Source organism: Strix aluco, chromosome 4 (assembly GCF_031877795.1).
Source record: "Strix aluco isolate bStrAlu1 chromosome 4, bStrAlu1.hap1, whole genome shotgun sequence".
Taxonomy (NCBI): domain Eukaryota; kingdom Metazoa; phylum Chordata; class Aves; order Strigiformes; family Strigidae; genus Strix; species Strix aluco.
The window spans coordinates 50,332,352-50,351,478 of record NC_133934.1 but is presented as its reverse complement, the minus strand read 5'-3'; the positions used below and the strand labels follow the sequence as shown (position 1 = coordinate 50,351,478).

General features: G+C 39.3%; 1 protein-coding gene across 4 annotated transcripts in view; it reads right to left on the bottom strand.

Moving 5' to 3' along the window:
• SH3D19 (SH3 domain containing 19) overlaps positions 1-19,127 on the bottom strand; it is an 89,384-nt gene that overhangs the window by 62,040 nt on the left and 8,217 nt on the right. For all 4 annotated transcript variants that reach the window (XM_074823030.1, XM_074823029.1, XM_074823027.1 and 1 more), the window contains exon 2: positions 4,428-4,467. Coding sequence is in view for 2 of the 4 variants with exons in the window: in XM_074823027.1 (XP_074679128.1) it covers positions 4,428-4,467 (40 nt within the window). In the remaining 2 variants the exon portion in view is untranslated. The remainder of the gene's footprint in view (positions 1-4,427; positions 4,468-19,127) is intronic.

Here is a 19,127-nt window from a genome sequence, read left to right as displayed (position 1 = left end):
TTAAGACTCCCTTCATGCTCTGTTAAAGGCTTAAGATCTTAATCAAAAGGTGTCTTTCAGGCTTCACAGATGATCTGGGAAAACATATTCTTAAGATATAGTCAGACTATTACTGCAATACTTATTAAACACAATTTCACAAGATCAACATCATATAGCAGAAGAAATAAAAATGCGGAGAAAGCTTTCACTAATGGAATTCTGCTACATAAAAAAACCTAAAACCAAAGTAAGATACAAAATACCATTCATAAAAATGGTATCTTGATTTACCAGATCCTCACTAAAGGGATCTGTAGCCCCTTTGATCAGCCACTTCAAGTGCCTCTTTATAAAGGAACAAAGGAAGGGTTGTGTCTATTTGTATTGTTGACTTGATGTATTTTAAATAAAAAAGCCCATTTTAGTTCAATCACATGAAGGCAACCAGCTGTAAAAGAACTTTAGCACATTACAGCAGGCAGACTATATGGCAGTAAAACCTAGAATCTATTTCTAGAAATGAACTAATTATTTTCCTCCCCCTCTCCATTTTGAGGGCAAGCTTTCACAGTAGATTCCTAGATTTTAAAAGTAAAAATGACTTGACTTCAAGTGATTGATGCTACTAAGTCTCTCAATAAATTGTTGCAGTGTTTAGATACCTTCGTCCTCTCATCTCCAAGGTCAAGGCAACGACAATGAATTATATCACATCACAAGACTGTGTTTCAGGATTTTTTGATCTATAATCCTTACCCCAAAGGAAAAAAAAAAAAAAAAAGCATAATGAATTTAATTACTCATGTTCAGGGATTAACTGCAAATATATGGATGCCTGAAGTCTTCTATCCTATTACTATCATATAATTTTCAGTTTGAAAACATTTAGATGCATAAGACTAAAGGGTCTATTTCTTTTGACCTAATTGACCTGTGTTACAGCAGTGCATGACCTGAAGCTATCAGAGCCAAGAGTGCGTGACCTGACAGCAAAATCAAGGACTACTGATAATTACAGATCACTGTTACCAGTACAGACATTTTTAATACTGTCTGAAATATAACAATTGAAGGATGGTTAATATTAGGTCATGAAATAAAATGTATCTTGTTAAAAATTTAACATAGCAATATTTACTATTTGGATTCAGGGAACATCTGTTTTGATCTTACTAATGTGCTTATATTTAACAAAAAAAATCATTGTGGAGCAGTACATGAAAAAGATATCCACAGGCCCTGTTCTGCTACTCCTCACTTTAGATAAAGTCACCTGCATTGCAGATGGCTGCTAATTGCCAAAAGAGGCAAAGGATAGTGTATTAATGCACAAAGCATCATCTATTCTTTTAAACCATTACCTATGGTCTTTGGTTCATCCACTCCCCAAATTTCTTCCCAGGGTCATGCTAGATCCCAGTATCACCACTCAGAATACTCCACCTTCCTGTAGCATTTCTCCCATAATAAACATTTGATAGGCTAATAACAAAACTAGAGTATTTGTCAGAGTTTCTGATACCGCTATAAATATGTTTCACCCTGCATTATGTAAATGGCATCATCCTATAATAAAAGGAACTATATTAAATATCATTTATACACTGTTCTATCTAGAACAGTTTTTTTATATGCGTCTCATTGCAAATTAATTGTGTCCTAGCTATGTTTTAAAACTGTTCCTGTTTCACTGTATAGGAGGTCTTCATCCCTAATACTGTGAAGACTAAAGAACAAGCTGATCTAGAAATACACAGAAACATATAAGAACGTGGTATCAGAAAGGACAAGCTTTAGACCCCTGCAATCACAAGAAATATTGTCATGTGATCTTTTAATTAAACTGACTGCGTTCCAGACTAGAACTTAACCTTACAGAGCCTGAGGAGTTGCTGGTGGTGTTTGGGTGTTTTTTGTCTCTTCTTATCCCGGTGTTCCATATTTGTGATTAGACTGGACAGACTTGTGGGCAAGATCTCACCAGGGCTTTGCACAAAATAAACTTCTACTTCTCTGGCTTTCTCGAAAACATCCACACCCACTATTTCATCTTAGGATATCTACCTTTCTTAAGGCTCATTGCATAGGACTTCATCTGGTCAGCTAGCGTCCTCATATCCACCGCCATTCTTTTATAGTAATTCTGTTGCAGAAATTCTTGTTACTAGACCTTCAGTCCAAGTACAAAGACCTGCAGGGTCATTTTTGTTCCACTTTAGATCATGAGAGGGATGATATGTTGTGATTTTAAGAGATGCATCCCACAACATGCAGCTTAAGGAAAAAGTAGACAAGATGCCTTTGAGCTATTGTATTTTCTCTTTCCCTTGTCATGAGCTGCCCCCAGAGAGGAAAGCATCATGGGTATAGTAGCTCATCACAAAAATGGCACAAGCCATAAAATTGTCCACAGTGGAACTCAAACAGGTCTGAAATGCTGCCCGTGTTACAAGAGAAGTATGCTTTGCACTTTAATTAAGTCTTGCATACTTCACTATTTAGTTTTCCCTCTTCTTATAGCAAGGGGCTCTGTTCTTCAAGCGGCTGCAGACCTTTTCCCAGACATGATATGGCCAGACTGGGGATAAGACTCTCACCCATCAATTTTTCACCACAGGTTTATGCTTCCAACTATAATGAGAGATGAAACACAGAGTGTAGCAGTATCAATTAACTGAGTATGTCAAGGCTGCTCCTGCTCTAGCCTAGAAGCAGCAAAGAGACATGCACTAAACCACACTACCCTTTAAACAATGACTTTTGTTCCTCCTAGATCACCCTGGAAAGCAGAACTATCATGACATGAAGGCCAGTGAGATTGAGAAGGGGGGCAGAAGATACATAGATATGGTTAGAAAGCACATCGCTACTAAGAGGAACGAAAGACTATTGAAAGTTGCATTTTTCTCAACATTATGAGTAACCTACTTTATACTGTTAATTTCTCTGTGTTTTTGACATGAGAATTTGGAATCTGTAACCCAGACAATTTAGGGCAGTGCTTTGTTGTCAGGGCTGGTCCACATTTGAAACTCGAATTCCATGGAAAAAATCTGAAGTTTTACTTTGCTTTTGATTCCAAATTAGAACTTCTAAAATACAATCCAGAGCAAAAAGGTACTGGTGAGAAAGACCAGTCAGAAGAACAGGGAACAGACTGAAACTGTTTCAAGCTTAAATGAAACATTTTGATAAAACTAGATTTCCTTTTGATGATTTGGATTTATTTGGCATGATTGTAATACAATATGATCTAATAAAAGTTAAAACACATAGACTGTAACTGCATCATTTTAAGGAAAAAAGTTAAGTATTTTTAATTATAAAAGGAAATACAGTGATTGATGTTTTAAGTAGATATAAGTAATAAAGGACAAAGGCAATACTCCCCTGCAACTTAAACACACTGTTGGAAATAGCCACAGTGCTGTTGCAGATATGGGAGGGAAGGGAAAAGCATCCTCCCTTCCATCACATCACACAGTAGATACAACACATCAACTGTGCTTTAAGAAAAGTCTACAGTTCCCTCTGTTCATGTAGCCATAAAAGCTACCCCACTGTACTGTAAAAATCTAACAAAAAGAAAATCAGACTGTAAAAACCAAATTAAAAGGTCATGTCAAAATGTCATGTCAGAAGGCTGGACACAAGGGGCATCCTTTGGAAAGGCTTTTCACAAAGGAGCAGGAGAGCCAGTGTTAGCTAGTTCTATCACTTTACTTCACTAAAATCCCATTACCCACCACAGGATATGGATGAGATCCTATTCCCTGGTGGAGAATTGAGAGGGAGAGTTTGGAAATAAGGCAAAAGAGAAAGAGAGTTTTTAAAAAAACTAGAGTCTAAGAAGAACAACTAGAGAATATTCTTTAGCTTAAGGGAAAATGTGGCCTTGCAAATCAATAGCTTAGAAGTTCATGGCAACTGCTGATGGAAATTCTAAACACATAATGTTTGTGCCTGTGTGTATTTTGTTTAATACCCGTTCGTTGGCTTCTCTCAGTTTTGAAACCTTAGGTATGATGGGATCAGAGTTAATGGAATAAATAATAACGTATTGCTATTCTTGACTGAAGCAAGAATTACTTTCCTTGCTACAGAAGCAATCCAAAGAAGTAAAAGCCATGAGGGCTTCTGGTCTTAAACCACAGTTTTACCAAACAACCCTGTACATGATACATACAAAAGCCTTTGGATTTTAAGTGCACACAATTACAGTGTAGTAAGCCCTCTTAATTCCTTGGAAAATTTTGCCCATAAGGAATATAAAATAATTACCTTTAACACAAAGTTATTTTGGTATTTCATTACTGTTACCAAAACAGAAATAGAAGAATGGCATTTTTATTTTTCTGGCTAATTTCCTAGTTCATCCCATAAAAGGAAAAATTAAGGAAAAAAGGAAAAGAAGGGAAGAATAAATACAGAAATACGATTCTTACCCTGAAGAGCGGCAGTCTGGTTTATTTCGTTCAGAGCGATCTGTGAGAAAGGAGGCATAATATCAGCACAAAAGTTGGATGTTCTTTAGCAATACTAGTACAGAAGTCTCAAAAGAAATGTGACACTGTATGACTAGCAAAACCAAAAGCTGATTCTGTTATAAAACTTTTTCTGCACTGGACTACTCTGCCTGAGACCAAGTAAAATTACTGCAAGTTTAATGTTTGTTAAAATTCCTCTACTCAAAGCACGGTGTATTTAATATTTTGTATTAATGCTTTGGAAGCTTCCCCTCCCTTTAGCTGAAATGAATAGCACTTTAGTTTAGGGTAAAAATAAGGGAGGGGGAAGAGGAAAAAAGAAAAACCACAGATTACTCAGTGCAAAAAAATCATTCCATGAATCACAGCTGGCAGAGTTCCCTGACAGGATGGGAGAAAAATCAGCAGTTGGTTGCAGCAACATCTGCAAATACACTGAATCCAGTGCAGCCCCATCATTAACTGTTTAACTTCTGTGTGTTCTAGTTACTGAATCTTTCTGCATTTTTAAAAAGGGTTTTGTTTATCCTGTATTTCAAGTAGCTTATTTGCTCTAATGAGATTGACCTGCAAATAAAAATCTACACAGTACAATCATATCAACTCAGATAAGCTTCTTTTGCTGGACAATTTATCTGTTGCTAAAGCCATCTCTAGACAACTTCTAAAAGTTTTTTTTATTTTGAAAGCTCTGATATGCAAAGAAAGTATAAAATACTTCTCCTAATAGTTAAGATTATCATACAAGCATTACTAAATAACTGTGTTACTAGAATTCATAGATTATCAGTTATATTGTAAGCCCAGAATACCTCTCATTGCATGACTTTTGAACTACCTGAAAGAAGCAATTGAGATTTATGTCCTCCTAAAATACATATATTCTAAAATTAGAGAGGATTTTAATGATTTACTACAGAAAGATCCACTATGCAATTAGAAGGATATTCTTACAGCTATATATAATCTCCATTGACCATGGTATTTTTGCTTTTGATTCCATCTGTGTGTATTTTAAACAGAAAGCTATTTTTCCTATGTTAGCAAACACTTTTCAGTAAAGCTTGTGTATACAGAAGAATAAGATCCTAGAAAAATTTCCACAGTCACAGATTACATTTTTAACCTTAAAGCTCTGCATTTGAAATAAAATTTCTCTTAATAGCACACATTTGTTTGTGTAGTTTTATCTCATGTACAAAAGAAATATTTTCCTCTCTGAGTTTTATGTGCTCATTTGGTTATGTTTTCATTAGAGTAGTAAAAAATTACTGCATGTCAACAGTGCTCAAAGAAGTATTAATGCTTTTTTCACCCATAGGTGCTCCTATTGAGCTGTCGTAGTCACACAGTGTGTAATTTACTGTGTTTCTGACTCACAGTGATCTCCATTTCATCACACCATGTGATATTGTTAGAAACAGCATGGTATAGCTCAAACCAGAATTGCAGCAACAGTTGTTCAAACACACACAGAAAGGCTCCTTCCACCCTTATAATTCGTTCATGTAACCTCCTTACCTGCAAGCACTGAAAAAAATAAGGGAGAACTTCCTACTGAAATCTGCTTGCCATCTGTTGCTTGTTATCAGTGTTCCCTGTTATGTATGCAGCCACAGTCTAACAGTATTCAGACAAAACCTTCCCAAGATCACGTGAATAAACCAGTGAGAAGGAAGAAAAGGAGTCAGAGCACATGTAAACAGAGTGTCTGGGAGCTCTGCCCCTCAGCCCACATCCAGTCAGCAGATCCACCACAGCCTGGCCACACCACTGCAACCTGCTCATTCAGGAAATCAATGCAATTCCCTTTCCCCTTTTGTTTTATTGAAATGTTGAAACAGGAAATACTACCTTTGTTTTTACACATTTACTGCTAAACTTAGTGAAAGCACACCATCCATATGCACACTGGGTTTACTAAAAAGAACAAAGGGAAACGTAATCATGAAATGCGATAATGAAAATGTGATCATGAAATAATAGAGTTCTCTATTCTTAGAAAGGCCAGGAGAGGAGGCAGCAAAACTGCCATCCTGGACTTCCAAAGGGCTGACTTTGTCTAGTTTAGGCACCTGCTTGACAGAATCCCCTGGGAGACAGTCCTGAAGGGTATAGGGGTCCAGGAAGGCTGGGCGCTCTTTAAGAAGGAAGTGTTAATGGCTCAGGAGCAGGCAGTCCCCAGGTGCTCTAAGAGGAGCAGGCGGCAGAGAAGACCACCCTGGCTGAACAGGGAGCTTTGGCTGCAACTCAAGGAGAAAAGGAGAGTTTACAGCCTTTGGAAGAAGGGGCTAGCCACTCACAGTGATTACAAAGAGGCTGTGAGGCTATGCAGGGCGGAAATCAGGAGGTCTAAAGCCCAGCTGGAAATTAATCTGGCTTCAGCAATCAGGGACAAGAAGAAATGTTTCTATAAGTATGTCAGTAGCAAAAGAAAGACCAGGGAGAGCCTCCATCCCCTGCTAGACACAGGAGGAAACATGGTAACAAGTGATGAGGAAAAGGCTGAGGGGCTTAATGCCTTCTTTGACTCAGTCTTTAATAACAACACTAGTTGTATTGAGGGAATCCAGCCTCCTCAGCCAGATGATAGAGACTGGGAGAACGACCCCCCCACAATCCAGGAGATAGTCAGTGACCTACTGCATCACACAGACACACACAAGTCTATGGGACCGGATGGGATACACCCGAGGGTGCTGAAGGAGCTGGCTGGGGTGCTCGCCAAGCCGCTTTCCATCATTTACCAGCAGTCCTGGCTGACCGGGGAGGTCCCGACAGATTGGAAATTGGCCAATGTGACACCCATATATAAGAAGGGTCGGAAGGATCTGGGAAATTACAGGCCTGTCAGCTTGACTTTGGTGCCCAGGAAGCTGATGGAGCAGCTCATCCTGAGTACCATCATACAACACATGTGGGACAACCAGATGATCAGGCCCAGGCAGCATGGGTTTATGAAAGGCAGGTCCTGCTTGACAAACCTGATCTCCTCCTACCACAGGGCCACCTGCTTATTGGATGAGGGAAAGGCTGTGGATGTTGTCTACCTTGACTTTAGTAAGGCCTTTGACACCGTTTCCCACAGCATTCTCCTGGCGAAACTGGCTGCTCGCGGCTTGGATGGGCACACGCTTTGCTGGGTAAAAAAGTGGCTGGATGGCCGGGCCCAAAGAGTTGTGGTGAACGGAGTTAAATCCAGTTGGTGGCTGGTCACGAGTGGTGTCCCCCAGGGCTTGGTTTTGGGGCCACTCCTGTTTAACATCTTTATTGATGATCTAGATGAGGGGATCGAGTGCACCCTCAGTAAGTTTGCAGATGACACCAAGTTGGGTGGGAGTGTTGATCTGCTCGAGGGTAGGGAGGCTCTGCAGAGAGATCTGGACAGGCTGGAGCGATGGGCCAAGGCCAACTGTATGAGGTTCAATAAGGCCAAATGCCGGGTGCTGCACTTGGGCCACAACAACTCCCAGCAGCGCTACAGGCTTGGGGAGGAGTGGCTGGAGAGCTGCCAGTCAGAGAGGGACCTGGGGGTGTTGACTGACAGCCAGCTGAACATGAGCCAGCAGTGTGCCCAGGTGGCCAAGAAGGCCAGTGGTATCCTGGCTTGTATCAGAAATAGCGTGGCCAGCAGGGACAGGGAAGGGATCTTACCCCTGGACTCGGCACTGGTGAGGCCGCACCTCGATGACTGTGTTCAGTTTTGGGCCCCTCACTACAAAAAGGACATTGAATTACTCGAGCGTGTCCAGAGAAGGGCAACGAAGCTGGTGAAGGGTCTGGAGCACATGTCGTACGAGGAGCGGCTGAGGGAACTGGGGTTGTTTAGTCTGGAGAAGAGGAGGCTGAGGGGAGACCTCATCGCCCTCTACAACTACCTGAGAGGAGGTTGCAGAGAGCTGGGGATGAGTCTCTTTAACCAAGTAACAAGCGATAGGACAAGAGGGAATGGCCTCAGGTTGCACCAGGGAAGGTTTAGACTGGATATTAGGAAGCATTTCTTTACAGAACGGGTTGTTAGGCGTTGGAATGGGCTGCCCAGGGAGGTGGTGGAGTCCCCATCCCTGGAGGTGTTTAAGAGTCAGGTTGACATAGCGCTTAGGGACATGTAGTTGGGAACTGTCAGTGTTAGGTTAATGGTTGGACTAGATGATCTTCAAGGTCCTTTCCAACCTAGACGATTCTGTGAATCCTACAAGCATGCAGTTAGCATTTTAAGTAGAAATAAAACCTGCATGTATTTAAGGTTATTGTGGAGTTAATCTTTTAAATTTGATTTAGTATCAAGTGTAACAAGAGACTCTTAAATGTCCTTAAATTTTGCAATTCTAGATGCTGTTTTGGCATTGCAAACAAGCACCAAATCAAGTAATGTCACACACCTCTAGAATATGAAAGCCCAGAAGAAACAGGCAATTTTTTTTTTTTTAAATACACACAGACACATATGTACATTACATTTAAACCCGTACACATGCAGATCCCATTCCTGCATTCTGCAGGTAAATCCTTGGCTTGCAAAAGTTGGGTCACAAAGGTGCATGCCCACAGCTAATTCTCTTTTACTCTATACATGTTACCTCAACAACTGAGATCGCTCTTTGTAATATTTTCTAAGAGATTTAAGCAGGAAAACCCTATACACATAAAGATCTGAAAATCAAATCCTGCACTACAGATTTTCCTCTATATCAAAAACATAAATTGCTATAAAACATTACAGAACATGAGGTGTTTCTAGCACAATACTGTATAATCCTTCAATTCTAAACTCTGGAAGCCAAAACAGCATGTCAGATTAGAGCAAACATTGAATGTTTGCTGGACTAGAACGCACGGTGAACAAACAGGGCAGTCTGTGCTCCAGCGTGGGAGATTTACAGGAAAAAATTCCACTTCCAGTGACAGATACTACCTTCCAGACACAAGCTTCTACAGATGAGATACCAGTACTGCTCTCCCTATCATTGCGTTGCTAAAGTAATACAATTCTTTACTGTCTATGTAGCTGTAGCTAAATAGGCTAGGAATTCCTAAGGAGTTAGTACTTAGAAGCTAGAGAACTGGATTGTTTGATTCCAAGTTTATTTTGGTTAATGAACTATTGATGAAAATCAGAATCATCTCCCTAACCTGAGAGAGAACAGCGTGTAGTCTGGGCTTTGTACTAGCGTGGCAGATCTGTTCTCAATTTACTGACAACTACCCTAGAGGTGGTGTAGTGCTATCATCCCTCCAATTTTACTATGGCAGATTTTTCCAGCTAGTTTGTAGCACAGATACACACCACAGAGATGGTTCTTCTGCAGACAGAAAAAAGTTCTTTCTGCCTGTCCTTCAACCCACAACTCACATAGCCAGAGACTTGCAGACTCTCAATACAGAAGAACTGACCATACTTCAACCTCCCAAAGTCCATGCTTAAAGAGATTTTCTCTACTTCATACTAGCATCTACTCTTTACAAAACCTTTGCTGCACTTGGATAAATACAGCCAGTGCAGGAGAAATAGATTATCCTTCTTCAGCAGCAGGATACAGTGCAAGAAGTCAAGGAGCTGGCAGGTGGAGCAGATGAGGTGGAAGAAGTCAGAGACCTGGCTGAGGTTGGGAAAACTGGCGCCAAGTTTTAAGCACTGCAGAAGAATCAAGAAAAACATCAGGACACAAAGATCTGCTACTCATACCACAACTATTGGGCAAATCTAGTGTTTATTTACAAAATCATGCTATGTGTATTTCATCAATAGCATGGACACTTATGCCTTTTTTCAGTATTCAGATTGAGCAGCAGACAGAAATGCCACGTTCCAGTTGCTTTTAGAAAGGGTTGTGTTTCTTTAACTGATGATTCTCTTACCCTTCAAGGATGGGAAATTATCTTCTTTGTTTGTTTGCTTTTAATATGAGGGAACAGTTTTTCTTCTCAAGGAAAATATAAACATAACCATCAGGAGAAAAATAACTGACTCAACATTATTTCTGTTGCTCCACAAACTCAGAATAGCTTACGTTTTTGCCAAAAAGACCACCAAAGCAGAAAACAATAGCTTTTAAGGCATTCACTTTTGTCTCTGAAAGACAAGCAAAGAAAAGGAAAAAGACAACTCACACCAAACAGAGCCATTGTTTTTCCTCTGTTTATTTTGCAAGCTTCTTCAAAGTATCTTGTTGCTAAGAGTGACTTCAACTGAAAAGCGTGCTCTCACTAGAAAAAAATTTAAGTATAAACATGAAATGCTGTTGAAAAATGAATAGAAAGTTAACACACATTCTGCCGCTTTGAACTTGCAAAGCTGCTGGGGAACTTCCAATGCAACTACCTCTCGAGACAGGTAACTTCCTACTCTCAACCGCACCCCAGAGCTTGATCTCTTCTAAAAGCTGAATTGGCTGAAGGTAGCAAAGGGGGGCAGATCCCATTTGCGTATCTGGAAATACTGTATTTTTCATCTTAATTATGGGTCTTGAACTCAGCAGCCACCAGAGGGGGCAGGACATGATAACACTCTTCAGGAAGACCTGTAGTTAGAGCAACCAGCTGTCTCCATCTCTGTTGTTTTTAAGCCCCTGATGGCACAGCAGTAGTTTCATAATAAAAAGTAGCATGAGATGCTTATAACAATACTTCTGTAACAATGGCAAACCTCTAGATAAACCAAGTAATGGGAACAGTGGGCTTTTAAGCAGTGCTGGCAGCACCAAAATACAAAATATACAAAGACGACATATTCTCAGGATGGGCAATTGTTGAAAGAGGCTGTACAACTTGCCCTAATCTGAATGCATCAACCCCCAATGAGCATACTTTTGTAAACTCCCAGGCCTTAACAAACCTGGATGCTAAGATCAATGCAGCACCTTTCCAAGGCATCATGTAGAAATGCAATGGCTCCTACCACTGTTTTAATAACATGTATCTTGACTACTACCCAGCTGATCACAGCTAAATGGTGCAACAGTCCCTGTTAGCCAACCGCATCAGATCAAGAGCTTTAAATTTCCATTTCAAATTGCCAGTGTAGATGGGGCCCTCACTCAAACTAAACTGCACATTTTCTGGGAAGAAGATCTGCATTTGTGTAGGATTTTCAATGCTAGTTGTCTTCCATTCTGTTAAGGCACACTGTGGCTCACAGCGACTCTTCCTTTTTAGCACTTCTCTCAGGTAAAGAGCAAGAAAAATGCAAATGAATTCCACTGTATAGAATCTACAATAAATTTCACTCATTTTTATTAGGAACTGCTATACAACAAACCCCATAAAACCAAACATTTATTTATGTATTTTAGTATCGTAACAGCAGAGTCCCTTATCACTTGTTTAAAACGCAGAAGGCTCAAGGAGATATTAATGAGAGGCTTGGAAGAAACTTTTTTCCTTTAGTTTATGTATAGCTTTCCCTTTACTCCAAAAGGCTACAAAACCAGGACACACTCAAAGTTTATAGTTTTAAAAGCAGACAGTTTTTATATTTGCTTTAAATTCTACAGTATGCTGCTCAATTCTAGAGCAGCACATTGCAGGGAAGAAAAATACATTATAATCACCCCAAATGAAATTACACTAGTCTGTCATTTTTAATACTAAACAGTAGCTGAGTCTTGTAAGCACAAGGCATTCCTGCAGTTTTTTATACTTGAAGTAATATGCTTTTTTCCCCACTCTTAAGCACGACTGATATATGACTGGGGGGTACCCCAACGCATATATATGTAAGAACACACTGAACCTCTGTGGTTGAGTATTTAACCTTGAAAACTACTTACCACCATAAAGCTTATAATTATCCAAAGACCATATTCTTTAACTTGCTGAAGAGATTAACAATAAGCTATAGTCACCTTTAAAGTCTTTTGTGCACCTGTAGAATATATAAGTGAAAAAAAAAAATTATCGGACAACAGAGACCACATTTGCCAGTGCTACATTTGCTGCTAATTTGTTTTTGTGACTCTGAATTTCCACCCCCTCATTCTTGCTCTTATGTTACTCCTGCATTGCAACAGCAGAAGTGTGCATGCATCAGTGTGAACATACACATCAGGTTAAGACTGGGGCTGATGCAGAAACAAGAGAGAAAGTAAAAAGACTGTGTAAACTCTCAGCTCTTCTCAGAAAGGTCCGTGTTACAAGAACCTAGACCAAACTCAGCACTGGGAACCAGTCTTGTTCTCAGGCCGTGAATGATAAGCAAAGTATATAAGTAATCAAATATACACAGCATATGCGTATGTTACCACATTTGTACCTTCTACCACACATTTAAGAAGGAAATTTAGGATACAGTTATTTCTAAAGCTGTTTTTTCAAGAAATGAGCAACTGCTTAAAGTACAAATCCCCACATTTTCGTACAAGACATCCCAGCTGATCAGTGCAATGTAATTCCTAGATTATGTACTTCAGGTACAAGCAGGTATCTGCACACTGCTAGAATCACAGTGGGAGCTACTCAAGACAAGTCCTGCTACTTAATTTTTTTGATGTTTCATGATGAAAATACCAAATGACTCAACTTTTTGATAGACAAAAGATTTATAACCACAAAATACCTTCCTCTCTAGGCATTTCAGAAATGTTAGATCTATGTTTCAGAAAAACTTTTCTCTGATGTTGCTAGCATTGCCTGTAAAAGGAAATAATCTTTCAAGAGCATGCTACTATCTCCTTCTTCCCAAAGCAGAGATTCAGCATGCCTGTAGAGGCTCTGCATATTCCTCAACTAGATGACAGAGCTCAGTCTCACAGTATGGTATGTCTGCCTGCCATAGGGTGCTGATACACAACATGCAATAAACGCAATACAGTTAGACATGTGTAATAAACCCATGGTTCCTACACTGTATTAACAGAGCATCTTATAAACATTCATACACCATATTCAAGATCCAAAAGTATTCAATTATTTTTCTCCTCAGGGATTTGCCCTGCTTGTGTACCAGCACATCCAGCACCAAAAGAACTTCAAGATTTGAACACTTTTGCATGGGTACTTACCTGTCAAAACATACCCCTTGCTACACTAATTTAGGGCACGCTCCATGCCTGGAGACCTAAAATATGCACAGAGAAATAGTGCTGCTGAGTGACTGAGCCAATCATAATAAAAGGCTTTCTAAAAATAATATTAAAAGAACTATTTTCTTTCAGCCTCCTACAGGGCATTTGGCTTGTTTGTTTTGGATGTTTTCCTGTTAAATGACAGTTTCCTAAACTTGTGCATTCTTGGCCACAGGCAGGATAATCTGAGGCTATGACAGCAGGGGATATCAATTCCACCATTTAAGCAATTTCCTTTGACCTAGACAGTACAAAACCATGTGTTGTAGAAACAACCTTTGTTGTATATATTTCAGATAATTATTTACAATTTTTGAGAAATTGTGACCTACCTTATTACTTTCAAAAGATGGAATCTCCATCTATTATGCTATATAGTAAGAATAATTATTCTTGGATGTAAAACATTTTGCAAGTTTCACCCTTCCCACCTTCCCTGCCAACCCAACAAACCTGTCCCATTGGGCAATTAAAAGTTTTCTGAATTTGCTTACCCAAAACAATATGTTTTGATTCTTGAGATGGCAAACCTCAACAACAAATGTCTCCAGTGTAATCTTATGCATTATGCACTTGGAAGTTGTCTCATTTAATGTGAGACATGGATTCACAATAAAGTGCAGAACAGTAATATCAGCAGAAGATATTCCCACTTCTATATCACAGGAAACTAATTCAGCTTTAAAACAAACAAACAAACAAGAAAAAGCCTCTCTCGACTATTTCATCCTGTGAAGCCACTGACAGCAACAGAGATCTCACTGCTTCCAATTTAGGAATTAAGACATCATGGTGAGTGCAAGTAAGGGCACAGGTCTGCACTTTGGGAAGAATTTGGAGACTAGGGGGATGAAATGACACAGAGAGAAAGAGAATTATGTATTAAAAGATTGTAACACACTGAACCATAAAAGAGCAACCACTATAAGAACAAAAGACATGTAGCAGGCAAATAATATTTATTTATCTTAAGATACCACTTAAATACTCAATAGCTTGTACTTAGAATACTTTGTGGTCCCTTGTCACTGTTTATGATGAAAGAATCCCAAAACTGTTTACCCAGTCCACATAAAGACACCTAACAAGAGAACATTCTTTGTTGCAAGTACTGATTTTCTATAGGAGTGCATCTGAAATCAGCCTATTAACAAAATATTTTCCTCCAGTGACATTGGCAATTCTGCCCAACAGCCACACAGAAATACAAAATTCTGGGAAAGTAAATGTAACAATTGCTTCTCACATACATTGTGGATTATTCCCAAAGAAGGTCTCTTGCATTTTATCATAAAACAAAGATGACAAGATCCAGAAACATCATAAAAGGGATTAATGAAAAAGTGTAAAAAATTGATTTAATAATCTTGGTATATACCAATAAATAGTTGGAAACTGAGATAGCCCTCATACATTAGCACTGAGCCCATGCTTAAAAGTTGTGCAACTCTAAACTACAATTCCACAGAACAGGAAGCCCAGCACTTGTCTATTTTTGAAACATGTCATATTTTAATGTATATTCTTTGACAACATGGACATCATCATCTAAAATGAATTTTTTAAGATGTGAGTCTCCTGGCATTGTGAAGATATTTTACTGAGGTGTGAGACGAGTTTATCCACATCCACTCCAAGGTAAGTGTTAAACATATACCAAATCCCCTTTAAGGTACCTCAGACTCCTTCATTACTGGTGTTATGTGTGGATATAAATCTGCACATGTGCCCTTCGGACCATCCTGACCAGAAGACACTGTATACAGCTGGATTCCTTGCACTGTAATTTCACATCATGCAGAAGGCACATCTGTGCAGTAAATGTGATCACTCTGTAGCCACATCTTTTGCATCAGCCTGGTCCATGGGAAAATGAACAGACTCATCTGACCAATACTAAATTAGGGTCTTACTATAACTGGAGATAGGGAGTTGAAAGGGGAGCTCAGTTCAAACAGTGGGAGAGCATTAGAAGTCCTGGCTAATCAGTAACAGCACCGATGAGCAGAGGATTACTGAGGAAGGCCACGGGTCCTTAGTGACTGTGACAAGGACAGAAAGACGCAGTGGCTGGACACCAGTGCCGTTACCTTCTTAACACAGGTCCACTTGCCTAACCCGGTGGGGAATATACATATATTCTCCCAAGCTCCAAAAGAGAAGAAAATAATTATGTTTTATAAAGAGGGAAGACAGGATGAAAAAAGAGGGGGACAACAGGGAAATGGTAAGTTGTGAAACAGAAACACCACATGCTGTGATGAAAAAGACGCAGGCAACCCTTCCAGAGCACAGGGCTTTTATACCACTTTCTAAGAACTTCAAGAATGCTCAGCAAAAATGAGTACGATTCACAGCACACAGCTTAGTGTATTATTTTTTAACTAAAAATTGAAAACATGGTTCAACAGAATTTACAAAACATATACAAATCATAATAAATACACTGTGTCTTTGTGTACAAAAATGAAAGCCCTAAGTCACAATTTTAAGAAACACGTTATAAACAACCACTCATATTAGACGCATACACCTTTCCTTCTTCACATGTGGCCCCAGTACTTTTGTCAAGAGCTGACTGCACTTACCTCTGGGCTCCTGAGAAATTACAGTATTTCACAGAGCCTTCACATCTGTTTTTCCAAATGTTTAGCAATTGTACTTCTTCCCCCTAACAGCCTCTCAAAAAATACACAACAGAAAAAGCAGCTACCATAAAAGTAATTTTTTAGCTGCTTCCAGCCTTAACATCAGGTTAGTGCATCTTGTCATCAGCGTTCTAAACACAAATTCCACCCATTCTGTTGCTACTCACAGTAACACGAAGCAGTTTTCCTACTCTCCAATGATGCTTCGAAAACCATAAGGCAGCTTTAAATGAACAAGCAAAAGGATGGCAAAGCCATAAGCATCCAGAAACCCTCAAAAGAAAGCATCCTGTGTTTACTGCAGATAAACCCACAGTTCCTGGGCACTCTGGTAATGCTGGCAGAGACTGATCCAATTCTTCGGCACCTCGGAGAAATACCTCTCCTCCCACACACCCCCAGACCTCTCCTCTTCACACTCCTGTGTACACACCAAAAAGGCCTACAGATCCTGTCAGAGGCATCTGTAAATACACTAATAAGTACCTCTACATTGCTACGGTGCCCAGAGTAAAATACCATAATGACACGCCTCAATTAAATAGTTCCCGAGAATGGATCCACCAACATCAAGCTAGGGGACAGAAATTAGAGAAAGGAAGGGTGGCTAATGTCATGGCAGCAGCTACCATGCATTTTCCAGAGATTATACTGGTGATGTACAGCAAGCTTTGAAAACCAGCACAGAAAAACAGATTTTGTCACCAGGAAGTTATGCCCATGAGTGCTGGATACATGAGGTCTGCAGCACTACCCCAGCTCATCATTCAGTGATACCTGTCCCACACTAGTAGTGACTCTCTTCCAAGCACTGTCTTAACCTGCTTAAACAACAAATGTAGTAGACTACAGCAGGTTTCCCACCCTCAGGAACTCTATTCTCAGGTGAACTTCATTGTTCCAGCCTGGAGATCACTGGGTGTTTCATCAGACATGCCTGCAAAGGTTGACAAGCTTATGACAAATCACAAAGCTTACAGCATTTGCCATCAGATAAACTGTGGCACCTGACAATGTCATTTTCAAAGTACTAGACAGAAGGAGAAAGATTTTTTCCAAAACTTTACTTTGATTCCAAGTCCCAAATTTCTATTAGTTTCTGCATCCCAGATTTACACTGCAGACAGCTATAAAATGAATACAGCACACTGATGGGTCAATTTATTACGAGAAAGTTACCAAAACACTAAGCTTGTTTCCAGGCATTTATGTCCAATTGCTCCAACAGGATGAGCCAACAGTATTTTAATAATGAATAACATCACAGCACACTGTACACTCAAAAATTCTTGTAAATGATTTAGCACAGATGTGCACAACCTGAATAAATTTTCATATGCAGATCTGTGATACTGACTGTTCAGGTTTTAATGCAAGACAGAGTGCATGATGAATACAAATTTGTCACCTTAAGAAAACAATTGATATTAATTTTAGCTTATCTCTTATAAATAGAAGCAAAATGTTATAGCTGAAGAAAAAAATGAAATGGCTTCTTTTATGCATAAAATATTATGTCTAGAAGGAGAATGGATCAGAAACCCCTTTGTAGGAAACACAGTGCTTGAAAATTTATCTAAGTTTTTAAAAGTAAATCACCATGCTCAAAACCCTATTAGAAAAGCAAAATATTGATAAGAAATTTATCATCACAATTCAAAAACAAGTGAATATCCAGTAAAAATACCAACCAGCATGTGGAAGGTTGTAACTAATTTTATATAATGAATCATTGTGTTCCATACTACCATGTAAGATTTGAAGATCAGAAGTACAAGTGTATTCAAAAAAAAAATTGAATTCATGAAAGATAAAGATAAATCCATTGACAACAATTTAGCAGGACCTTTCACATGCAGTCTCCAAGAAGTTGCTAAGACACTGACTGCAGAGGAGAAGGAATCTCTCTTGGAAGTAAAAATTGAATCCTAGGCGATGCTTCTTGCATACTTTCCTGAAGACTTTTGTAGGCAATTGTAAGAAACAGGTCATCTGAGAAGATGAATCTTTTGTTTGATCTAGTATGACATTCCTAAGGATATGAAAACTGTAAAATTCTTGTTCCGTGGTTTTTTTCAGTTTGCACACTGGGGCAGATATGAGCTGCTATCATGGCTCTGAAAGGCTGAGGCAGCACACCCTATTAGTTATAGGACTGACAGTGTCAATCATTTGAAATCTTCTGCATGTTCTGATCCAACCACATTTTCTCCAAAAGCCTGAACAAGCTGACTGAGGTGGTAACTCACACACAAACCAAATGCAACAGCATAGAATGATAGAATCATTCAGGTTGGAAAAGACGCTTGGGATCATCAAGTCCAACCATCAGCCCTATTATACAAAGTTCTCCCAAGCATCTTAAAAAAACTTAGGGATAAAAGAGGGAGTATGAAAGAAAATCAACAGTAAGATCTGTTGCATTCAGCTTCTACTACGGTGTGAACATTTTCAGCCCTGCTTTCATCCAGCCCTTCAAGCTGGGCCCAAATACAGCTACATACAGCCATAGAAAGCAGGTATAGAATTGGTTTGTAATGTATGCAAGACTTCAAAAACCAATTAAGTTCATCTTTGGAGCATCTTATTTAGAATTCCATTAAATCTTCCAAGATTCTAAATTCTCAAGTCAGAATGTCAAATTGATGTTTTTTAGACTAACACATGCAATCCATACAAATCTCTGCTGATTTACAACACCACCTGAAGCAGTTAGTGTAACACAAGCACTACATCAGATAGTCAATTTTAAAATATCGATATCCATAAAATCCTGTGTCTTTCAAAATTCATACAATGTTGAGGGAAGAAAGGAAGTTTTCCTGCTATGTGCCATCAACCGCTAAATCTGTGCCTTTCTGCAAAGCTTATTTTTGTCCTTCGCTGAAGGGAAGGATGCTTGCCAAGCATAAACCACAGATAAATGCATGATATATTGTCTTCCCAAG